At 42.5% G+C, this 12,119-nt stretch overlaps 1 protein-coding gene across 7 annotated transcripts in view; it reads left to right on the top strand.

Moving 5' to 3' along the window:
• The window catches only part of LOC106594202 (vitamin K-dependent protein S-like), a 43,342-nt gene extending 31,425 nt beyond the window's left edge, over positions 1 to 11,917 (top strand). For 2 of the 7 annotated variants that reach the window (XM_045714002.1, XM_045714001.1), the window contains 6 exons: positions 1,094 to 1,334; positions 1,448 to 1,634; positions 5,662 to 5,826; positions 6,267 to 6,435; positions 7,937 to 8,365; positions 11,606 to 11,917. In XM_045714002.1, coding sequence (XP_045569958.1) covers positions 1,094 to 1,334; positions 1,448 to 1,634; positions 5,662 to 5,826; positions 6,267 to 6,435; positions 7,937 to 8,365; positions 11,606 to 11,643 — 1,229 coding nt within the window. In that variant the 3' untranslated portion in view covers positions 11,644 to 11,917. Of the gene's footprint in view, positions 1 to 51; positions 181 to 1,093; positions 1,335 to 1,447; positions 1,635 to 5,661; positions 5,827 to 6,266; positions 6,436 to 7,936; positions 9,432 to 11,605 lie in introns of those variants that run through there. The other 5 variants (XM_045714000.1, XR_006768214.1, XR_006768215.1 and 2 more) reach the window with 5 other exon arrangements.
• The last annotated feature ends 202 nt before the right edge of the window (positions 11,918 to 12,119 follow it).

The following is a 12,119-nucleotide window of genomic DNA, read 5'->3' as shown; positions in this document are numbered from 1 at the left end:
CTGTACTCCAGTATCTCTGAGGAACCAGCTAAATGTATTTCCCCTCTCCAGATATCAATGAGTGTTTGCTGTACCCCAGTATCTGTGAGGAACCAGCTAAATGTGTCAACAACCCTGGCATGTATGAGTGCGAGTGTCCCCCGGGCTTCAATTACAACTTCACCTTACGCTCCTGTTTGGGTGAGATGCCACTCCACTGCACCCACACGAGAAAGACACTATCACACACACGAATATTTTTATTTATTTTATTTAACCTTTTTGTCACGGCTGTCGAAAGGAGGAGCGGACCAAAGTGCAGTGTTTGTGTTGTTCCACATTTTATTTATACTGTGAAACTATGCAATACATATAAATAAACTAGAATAACAACAAACAAACTAACAAAAAACGTGACGCAGAGGTGAAACATACACTACTCAAAAACAATCACCCACAAAACCCAGGTGGGAAAAAAAAGCCTACTTAAGTATGATCTCCAATTAGAGACAACGAGGACCAGCTAGCTGCCTCTAATTGGAGATCATCCCAAACAAAATCCCAACATAGAAATACCCCAAAAATTGAACCTAAACATAGAAATAGAAAACATAGAAACAAAAACCCTGTCACGCCCTGACCTACTCTACCATAGAAAATAACATCTTTCTATGGTCAGGACTTGACACCTTTATTTAACTAGGCAAGTCAGTTAAGAACAAATTCTTATTTACAATGACGGCCTAGGAACAGTGGGTTAACTGCCTTGTTCAGGGGGCAGAACGACAGATTTTTACCTTGTCAGCTCGGGGATTCGATCTAGCAACCTTTCGGTTAACTAGCCCAACGCTCTAACCACTAGGCTAACCTGCCGCCCCTACACTCTAACCACTAGGCTACCTGCTGGTTACTGGCCCAACGCTCTAACCACTAGACTAACCTGCCGTCCCTAAATATACAGTCTGTCAAATTAACAAAAATGTCAGAGACAATTATATTCAAGGACCTAATGGAACGTTTGGAAATCAACTGATCTTAACCCTGACCCCTGTACCTCCTGTAATGACCTCTGACCTCGACTCCTCTCCGTCTTATGCACGTGGTCGTCCCGCAGATGTCGACGAGTGCGAGGTGGGCGTGTGTGAGGGCGTGTGCGTGAACACGATGGGTAGCTACTCCTGCCGCTGCGAAGGTCGTCAGGGTCTGCGGTTAGCAGAGGACCGGCGTTCCTGTGAGGAGGTCCCAGTGTGCGTCCAGCTGTACGACTACAAACACGCCGAGATGCTGTACCTGGGAGAACAATTCACCGGAGGACCTGTCATATACCTCCGTTTCAGACTACCGGAGAACACGAAGTAAGGGGGTTTAAAACACACATAGGTAGAGACAGACATACACACAACTGCTGTGGATGTCCTGTTCACTACGCAGCTGTACCCCTTAAATCGTCTGGTCGTGTGTCTTCAAGGTTCGCTGCGGAGTTTGACTTCTGTACGTTTGATCCAGAAGGGGTGGTTCTGTACGCAGAGTCTTCCCGGGACTCGTGGTTCATGCTGGGGCTGAGAGGAGGACGGATCGAAGTCCAGTTCAAGAACCAGCACTCCCTCAAGGTCACCAGCGGGGGCAAGGCCATCAACGACGGACAGTGGCATGTGGTAAGAGTGGCTTGTGGATTACATCAATGATTACTTTTATGGTCTCTAGCTGGTTATATTAGTCATCTGTCCAACCTGACTGCCTGTCTTTTACTGTCTCTAGCTGGTTATATTAGTCACCTGTCCAACCTGACTGCCTGTCTTTTACTGTCTCTAGCTGGTTATATTAGTCACCTGTCCAACCTGACTGCCTGTCTTTTACTGTCACTAGCTGGTTATATTAGTCACCTGTCCAACCTGACTGCCTGTCTTTTACTGTCACTAGCTGGTTATATTAGTCGTCTGTCCAACCTGACTGCCTGTCTTTTACTGTCTCTAGCTGGTTATATTAGTCGTCTGTCCAACCTGACTGCCTGTCTTTTACTGTCACTAGCTGGTTATATTAGTCGTCTGTCCAACCTGACTGCCTGTCTTTTACTGTCACTAGCTGGTTATATTAGTCGTCTGTCCAACTTGACTGTCTGTCTTTTACTGTCTCTAGCTGGTTATATTAGTCGTCTGTCCAACCTGACTGTCTGTCTTTTACTGTCTCTAGCTGGTTATATTAGTCACCTGTCCAACCTGACTGCCTGTCTTTTACTGTCTCTAGCCTCTATGGGCTAGGTGGGACGCTTGCGTCCCACCTACGTAACAGCCACTGCCAGCCTGTGGCGCGATTTTCAAAACCTTAAAAATCCTATTACTTCAATTTCTCAAACATATGACTATTTTACAGCCATTTAAAGACAAGACTCTCGTTAATCTAACCACACTGTCCGATTTCAAAAAGGCTTTACAACGAAAGCAAAACATTAGATTATGTCAGCAGAGTACCAAGCCAGAAATAATCAGACACCCATTTTTCAAGCCAGCATATAATGTCACCAAAACCCAGAAGACAGCTAAATGCAGCACTCACCTTTAATGATCTTCATCAGATGACAACCCTAGGACATTGTGTTATACAATACATGCATGTTTTGTTCAATCAAGTTCATATTTATATCAAAAACCAGCTTTTTACATTAGCATGTGACGTTCAGAACTAGCATACCCCCCGCAAACTTCCGGGGAATTCGCTAACATTTTACTAAATTACTCACGATAAACGTTCACAAAAAGCATAACAATTATTTTAAGAATTATAGATACAGACCTCCTCTATGCACTCGATATGTCCGATTTTAAAATAGCTTTTTGGTGAAAGCACATTTTGCAATATTCTAAGTACATAGCCCAGGCATCACGGGCTCGCTATTTAGACACCCGGCAAGTTTAGCACTCACCATAATCATATTTACTATTATAAAAGTTTGATTACCTTTTGTTGTCTTCGTCAGAATGCACACCCAGGACTGCTACTTCAATAACAAATGTTGGTTTGGTCCAAAATAATCCATCGTTATATCCGAATAGCGGCGTTTTGTTCGATGCGTTCCAGACACTATCCGAAATAGTAAAGAAGTGTCGCGCATGGCGCAATTCGTGACAATAAAATTCTAAATATTCCATTACCGTACTTCGAAGCATGTCAACCGCTGTTTAAAATCAATTTTTACGACACTTTTCTCGTAGAAAAGCGATAATATTCCGACAGGGAATCTCCTTTTCGGCAAACAGAGGAAAAAATCCCAAAGGCGGGGCGGTCGGGGTCACGCGCATAAGGCCAGTGTCCCTTGATCGGCCACTTGAGAAAGGCGATAATGTGTTTCAGCCTGGGGCTGGAATGACGACATTCTGTTTTTTCCCGGGCTCTGAGCGCCTATGGACGACGTGGGAAGTGTCACGTTAGAGCAGAGATCCTTAGTAAATGATAGAGATGGAAAAGAAGTTCAAGAAATGGTCAGACAGCCCACTTCCTGTAAAGGAATCTCTCAGGTTTTGACCTGCCATTTGAGTTCTGTTATACTCACAGACACCATTCAAACAGTTTTAGAAAATTTAGGGTGTTTTCTATCCATATGTAATAAGTATATGCATATTCTAGTTACTGGGTAGGAGTGGTAACCACATTAAATCGGGTATGTTTTTTATCCAGCCGTGTCAATACTGCCCCCCAGCCCTAACAGGCTAGCTGGTTATTTTAGTTACCTGTCCAATCTGACTGCCTGTCTTTTACTGTCACTAGCTGGTTATATTAGTAATCTGTCCAACCTGACTGCCTGTCTTTTACTGTCACTAACTAGCTGGTTATATTAGCCTGTCTTTTGTTTTGCTCAGATGGGTTTGATCTCAATCCAGTGTTAAGATTTGGTGATGTTACAGTTGAAGTCAGAAGTTTACATACACTTAGGTTGGAGTCATTAAAACTCGTTTGACAACCACTCCACAAATTTCTTGTTAACAAACTATAGTTTTGCAAGTCGGTTAGGACATCTACTTTGTGCATGACACAAATCATTTTTCCAACAATTGTTTACAGACAGATTATTTCACTTATAATTCACTGTATCACAATTTCAGTGGCTCAGAAGTTTACATACACTAAGTTGACTTGTGCCTTTAAACAGCTTGGAAAATTCCAGAAAATGATGTCATGGCTTTAGAAGCTTCTTGTTAGGCTAATTGACATCTTTTGAGTCAATTGGAGGTGTACCTGTGGATGCATTTCAATGCCTACCTTCAAACTCAGTGCCTCTTTGCTTATAAAATGTGGAATGACACACTGCACTTTGGTCGGCTTCTCTTTAAGACAGCCGTGACAGAATCTCCCACCACCAAAGGACCAAAGTGCAGCGTGTGTGTCGTTCCACATTTTTATTTACACTGTGAAACTATGCAATACATAAATAAACTGAATGACAAAAACAACAAACCATGACGCAGAGATGAAACATACACTGACTCAAAGATAATCTAAGACTGGGAATTTTTACTAGGATTAAATGTCAGGAATTCTGAGAAACTGAGTTTAAATGTATTTGGCTAAGGTGTATGTAAACTTCCGACTTCAACAGTATATACAGTACCAGTCAAAAGTTTGGACACTCCTACTCATTCAAGGGTTTTTCTTTATTTTCTACATTTTAGAATAATAGTGAAGACATCAAAACTATGAAATAACACATATGGAATTATGTAGTAACCAAAAAAGTGTTAAACAAATCAAAATATATTTTATATTTGAGATTCTTCAAAGTAGCCACCCTTTGCCTTGATGACAGCTTTACACACGCTTGGCATTCTCTCAACCAGCTTCACCTGGAATGCTTTTCCAACAGTCTTGAAGGAGTTCCCACATATGCTGAGCACTTGTTCGCTGCTTTTCCTTCACTCTGCAGTCCAACTAATCTCAAACCATCTCAATTGGGTTGAGGTTGGGGGATTGTGGAGGCCAGGTCATCTGATGCAGCACTCCATCACTCTCCTTCTTGGTCAAATAGCCCTTACACAGCCTGGAGGTGTGTTGGGTCATTGTCCTGTTGAAAAACAAGAACTAACCAGATGGAATGGCGTATCGCTGCAGAATGCTGTCAAAGTGTGCAAAGCTGTCATCAACGCAAATGGTGGCTACTTGGAAGAATCTCAAACATAAAATGTATTTTGATTTGTTTAATCTACAACGTAGGAAATAGTAAAAATAAAGAAAAACCCTGGACTGAGTAGGTGTGTCCAAACTTTTAACTGGTACTCCTATATATGGGGGGTTGGAAATGACATTGATAGAAGCCACAATCTATCACAGTATACCATAATATACCACAATCTATCACAATATACCACAATATACCACAATCTATCACAATATACCACAATCTATTACAAAATACCACAATATAGCACAATATACCACAATCTATCACAATATACCAGAATATTAAAGATGATCTACCCCATAGAAAAATAAAAGTTTATTATTATGATGTAATGTTGTTGTTGTGTAATGTTGTTGTGTAATGTTGTTGCTGTTGTGTAATGTTGTTGTGTAATGTTGTTGTTGTTGTGTGTTGTTGTTGTGTAATGTTGTCGTTGTTGTGTAATGTTGTTGTTGTGTAATGTTGTTGTGTAATGTTGTTGTTGTTGTTGTGTAATGTTGATGTTGTTGTAGATCTCAGTAGATGAACTAGAGTCCAGCATCAGTGTTAAGATCAGTAAGGAAGCTGTGATGAGCATCAACAGCCCCGGGAGTCTCTTTACGTCCGTTAACGGGAAACTGGAGACCAAGGTGTACATCGCAGGGCTGCCCAACCGCACCGACAGCGTCATCAAACCGGTAAACAGCCCGCTGCCACAACCATAGAACAACCATGGAATAACCATAGAAGAAACCATAGAACAAACCATAGAACAAACCATAGAATAACCATAGAACAAACCATAGAACAAACCATAGAACAAACCATAGAACAAACCATAGAACAAACCATAGAACAAACCATAGAACAACCATAGAACAACCATAGAACAAACCATAGAACAAAGCATAGAACAAACTTAGAACAACCATAGAACCAACCATAGAACAAACATAGAACAAACATAGAACAAACACAGAACAACCATAGAACAAACATTCAACCAAAAACCACACAAACAATTAGCGGACAATCACTTGACAACCACAGAACAACCATAAAAATAACTATTCCATAACCGTAAAACGACCATCATACAACCACCTGATAACATTTGACGTAACGACCCCCGTTCTAGATCAACCCTCGTCTGGACGGCTGTATCCGCGGCTGGAACCTGATGAACCAGGGGTCGTCCGGGGTCAAGGAGGTCATTCAGGAGAAGAAGAGCAAACACTGTTTCCTGCACGTAGAGAGAGGAACCTACTTCACAGGGGCGGGACTGGCCCATTTCAACGTAGACTACCGTGAGTAGTGTACACTAGACTGGCCCACTTCATAGACTACGGTGAGTAGTGTACACTAGACTGGCCCACTTCAACGTAGACTACCGTGAGTAGTGTACACTAGACTGGCCCACTTCAACGTAGACTACCGTGAGTAGACTGGCCCACTTCAACGTAGACTACCGTGAGTAGACTGGCCCACTTCAACGTAGACTACGGTGAGTAGTGTACACTAGACTGGCTCACTTCAACGTAGACTACCCTGAGTAGTGTACACTAGACTGGCCCACTTCAACAGACTACAGTGAGTAGTGTACACTAGACTGGCCCACTTCAACATAAACTAGAGTGAGTAGTGTACACTAGACTGGCTCACTTCAACAGACTAGATTTTACTTCTACAGTGGACTATATATATTCTACTACAGTGGACTATATATATTCTACTACTACAGTGGACTATATATATTCTACTACTACAGTGGACTATATATATTCTACTACTACAGTGGACTATATATATTCTACTACAACAGTGGACTATATATATTCTACTACAACAGTGGACTATATATATTCTACTACTACAGTGGACTATATATATTCTACTACTACAGTGGACTATATATATATTCTACTACTACAGTGGACTATATATATTCTACTACTACAGTGGACTATATATATATATTCTACTACTACAGTGGACTATATATATATATTCTACTACTACAGTGGACTATATATATATATTCTACTACTACAGTGGACTATATATATATATTCTACTACTACAGTGGACTATATATATATATTCTACTACTACAGTGGACTATATATATATATTCTACTACTACAGTGGACTATATATATATATTCTACTACTACAGTGGACTATATATATATATTCTACTACTACAGTGGACTATATATATATATTCTACTACTACAGTGGACTATATATATATATATATTCTACTACTACTACAGTGGACTATATATATATATATATTCTACTACTACAGTGGACTATATATATATATATATTCTACTACTACAGTGGACTATATATATATATATTCTACTACTACAGTGGACTATATATATATATATTCTACTACTACAGTGGACTATATATATATATATTCTACTACTACAGTGGACTATATATATATATATTCTACTACTACAGTGGACTATATATATATATATATTCTACTACTACAGTGGACTATATATATATATATATATTCTACTACTACAGTGGACTATATATATATATATATTCTACTACTACAGTGGACTATATATATATATATTCTACTACTACAGTGGACTATATATATATATATATATCTACTACTACAGTGGACTATATATATATATATATTCTACTACAACAGTGATTCTCCAGATGATTAGGAAGTTGGGGAGGTCTACATAGAGGCATAGGGGCAGTCTTTGGTGCTGTCTGCCTAACTAACTAACTAACTAACTAACTAACTAACTAGTGTGTGTACAGGCGAGTCAGGTAGCTGGAGGGTGGATCTGAAGGTAAATATCCGTCCGTCCAGCAGTACAGGAGTTCGCTTCGCTCTCGTCCTCAACGATACCGTCCCCCTGTCTGTCTCCGTGGTTACGCAAGGACCTGAAGAAGCTGTGAGTTCAGCAACGATCTCCACACACACACACACACACACACCCTTCACCTCTCCCCCCTCCTTCCTCCAGGACCTGCGGGTGTTCCTGGATGGAGTGTCCGTGGCGACGCTACAGTCGCTGATGTTGTGTTACCCAGACCGTCTGTCTGTAGAACTGACCGTCAACCCCACTAGCCTGGAGATCGTAGCCAACACCTCCACCTGGTCCTACAGCCTCCCTGACGGGGCGCTGGATCGACTCAACCACACCATGACGCATTCTGTCAGGACATGTATAGGAGGACTGCCGGGTAACTAGCTAGTCACTAACTAACTAACCACCATGATGACACACTCTGTCAGGACATGTATAGGAGGACTGCCAGGTAACTAGCTAGTTACTAACTAACTAACTAACCACCATGATGACACACTCTGTCAGGACATGTATTGGAGGACTGCCAGGTAACTAGCTAGTCACTAACTAACTAACTAACTAACCAACCAACCACAATGATGACACACTCTGTCAGGACATGTATAGGAGGACTGCCAGGTAACTAGCTAGTTACTAACTAACTAATCACAATGATGACACACTCTGTCAGGACATGTATAGGAGGACTGCCAGGTAACTAGCTAGTTACTAACTAACTAACAACCATGATGACACACTCTGTCAGGACATGTATAGGAGGACTGCCAGGTAACTTGCTAGTTACTAACTAACTAATCACAATGATGACACACTCTGTCAGGACATGTATAGGAGAACTGCCAGGTAACTAGCTAGTTACTAACTAACTAACCACCATGATGACACACTCTGTCAGGACATGTATAGGAGGACTGCCAGGTAACAAGCTAGTTACTAACTAACTAACTAACTAACCACAATGATGACACACTGTCAGGACATGTATAGGAGGACTGCCGGGTAACTAGCTAGTTACTAACTAACTAACTAACTAACTAACCAACCACCATGATGACACACTCTGTCAGGACATGTATAGGAGGACTGCCGGGTAACTAGCTAGTCACTAACTAACTAACCACCATGATGACACACTCTGTCAGGACATGTATAGGAGGACTGCCAGGTAACTAGCTAGTCACTAACTAACTAACTAACTAACCAACCAACCACAATGATGACACACTCTGTCAGGACATGTATAGGAGGACTGCCAGGTAACTAGCTAGTTACTAACTAACTAATCACAATGATGACACACTCTGTCAGGACATGTATAGGAGGACTGCCAGGTAACTAGCTAGTTACTAACTAACTAACCACCATGATGACACACTCTGTCAGGACATGTATAGGAGGACTGCCAGGTAACTTGCTAGTTACTAACTAACTAATCACAATGATGACACACTCTGTCAGGACATGTATAGGAGAACTGCCAGGTAACTAGCTAGTTACTAACTAACTAACTAACCACCATGATGACACACTCTGTCAGGACATGTATAGGAGGACTGCCAGGTAACTAGCTAGTCACTAACTAACTAACTAACTAACTAACTAACTAACTAACTAACTAACTAACTAACTACAATGATGACACACTCTGTCAGGACATGTATAGGAGGACTGCCAGGTAACTAACTAGTTACTAACTAACTAACCACCATGATGACACAGTCTGTCAGGACATGTATAGGAGGACTGCCAGGTAACTAGCTAGTCACTAACTAACCACACCATGATGACACACTCTGTCAGGACATATATAGGAGGACTGCCAGGTAACTAGCTAGTTACTAACTAACTAACTAACTAACCACCATGATGACACACTCTGTCAGGACATGTATAGGAGGACTGCCGAGTAACTAGCTAGTCACTAACTAACGAACTAAACACAATGATGACACACTCTGTCAGGACATGTATAGGAGGACTGCCAGGTAACTAGCTAGTTACTAACTAACTAGTAGCTCAGTAGCCACAGGACTGCCAGGTTACTAGCTAGTCACTAACTAACTAACTAACCACAATGATGACACACTCTGCAGGACATGTCTAGGAGGACTGCCAGGTAACTAGCTAGTTACTAACTAACTAACTAACCACCATGATGACACACTCTGTCAGGACATGTATAGGAGGACTACCAGGTAACTAGCTAGTCACTAACTAACTAACCACCATGATGACACTCTGTCAGGACATGTATAGGAGGACTGCCAGGTAACTAGCTAGTTACTAGCTAACTAACTAACCACCATGATGACACACTCTGTCAGGATATGTATAGGAGCACTGCCATGTAACTAGCTAGTTACTAACTAACTAACTAACTAACTAATCACAATGATGACACACTCTGTCAGGACATGTATAGGAGGACTGCCAGGTAACTAGCTAGTTACTAACTAACTAGTAGCTCAGTAGCCACAGGACTGCCAGATAACTAGCTAGTCACTAACTAACTAGTAGCTCGTTAGCCACAGGACTGCCAGATAACTAGCTAGTCACTAACTAACTAGTAGCTCGTTAGCCACAGGACTGCCAGATAACTAGCTAGTCACGAACTAGTAGCTCGTTAGCCACAGGACTGCCAGATAACTAGCTAGTCACGAACTAGTAGCTCGTTAGCCACAGGACTGCCAGGTAATGAGCTAGTCACTAACTAGTAGTTCATTAGCCACAGGACTGCCAGGTAACTAGCTAGTCACTAACTAGTAGCTCATTAGCCACAGGACTGCCAGGTAACTAGCTAGTCACTAACTAACTAGTAGCTCATTAGCCACAGGACTGCCAGGTAATGAGCAAGTCACTAACTAACTAGTAGTTCATTAGCCACAGGACTGCCAGGTAAATAGCTAGTCACTAGCTCATTAGCCACAGGACTGCCAGGTAACGAGCTAGTCACTAACTAACTAACTAGTAGCTCAGTAGCCACAGGACTGCCAGGTAACTAACTAACTAGTAGCTCAGTAGCCACAGGACTGCCAGGTAACTAACTAACTAGTAGCTCAGTAGCCACAGGACTGCCAGGTAACTAACTAACTAGTAGCTCATTAGGCACAGGACTGCCAGGTAACGAGCTAGTCACTAACTAACTAGTAGCTCAGCAGCCACAGGACTGCCAGGTAACTAACTAACTAACAAGTAGCTCATTAGCCACAGGACTGCAAGGTAACTAGCTAGTCACTAACTAACTAGTAGCTCATTAGCCACAGGACTGCCCGGTAACTAGCTAGTCACTAACTAACTAGTAGCTCAGCAGCCACAGGACTGCCAGGTAACGAGCTAGTCACTAACTAACTAGTAGCTCAGTAGCCACAGGACTGCCAGGTAACTAGCTAGTCACTAACTAATTAACTAGTAGCTCATTAGCCACAGGACTGCCAGGTAACTAGCTAGTTACTAACTAACTAACTAGTAGCTCATTAGCCACAGGACTGCCAGGTTGGTGAAACTTGACTAACGTAGTCCATATTTCAGAATTGACTCAGATTTCGTTGATGAAGTGTGAAACCACAAGTGTTTTTTTTGGGGGTTGGTATTTAATCTCTCCGTCCGTCTCCAGATGATATCCCAGTCTCCTCCAGCCCAGTGACGGCCTAATACCACGGCTGCATGGACATCAACATCAACGGCCGGCTGTTAGACTTCGACGAGGCAGACAGTAAACACAACAGCATTAAGTCCCACTCCTGCCCCCCTGTCTCGCCCCCCCCCACAAAGACACTCTCTGACGACGCCCCGTCACTCACCTTACAGGAAGTGACCTCACCAAACCAGGTCGACCAATCGCCACACATCTCTGTTCCTGAGGCCCAAATCTGTGTATATGATCCTCTACCTGATGATTAGGAGGAGGGGAGGGAGGGAGAAAGGAGTGGGGGAGGGAGGGAGGTGGGGGGAGAGAGAGGGAGGGAGGGGGAAGAAAGGAGTGGGGGAGGGAGGGAGGGTAGGGAGAAAGGAGTGGGGGAGGGAGGGGGAGAGAGAGGGAGGGGGTAGGGGGAGGTAGGGAGGGAGAAAGGAGTGGGGGAGGGAGAGGTGGGAGGGAGGGAGGTAGGGGGAGAGAGAGGGGGGGGAGA

Source organism: Salmo salar, unplaced genomic scaffold (assembly GCF_905237065.1).
Source record: "Salmo salar unplaced genomic scaffold, Ssal_v3.1, whole genome shotgun sequence".
NCBI lineage: Eukaryota > Metazoa > Chordata > Actinopteri > Salmoniformes > Salmonidae > Salmo > Salmo salar.
Note: the sequence above shows the minus strand (reverse complement) of the source record. Positions and strands in the feature narration are given on the sequence as shown.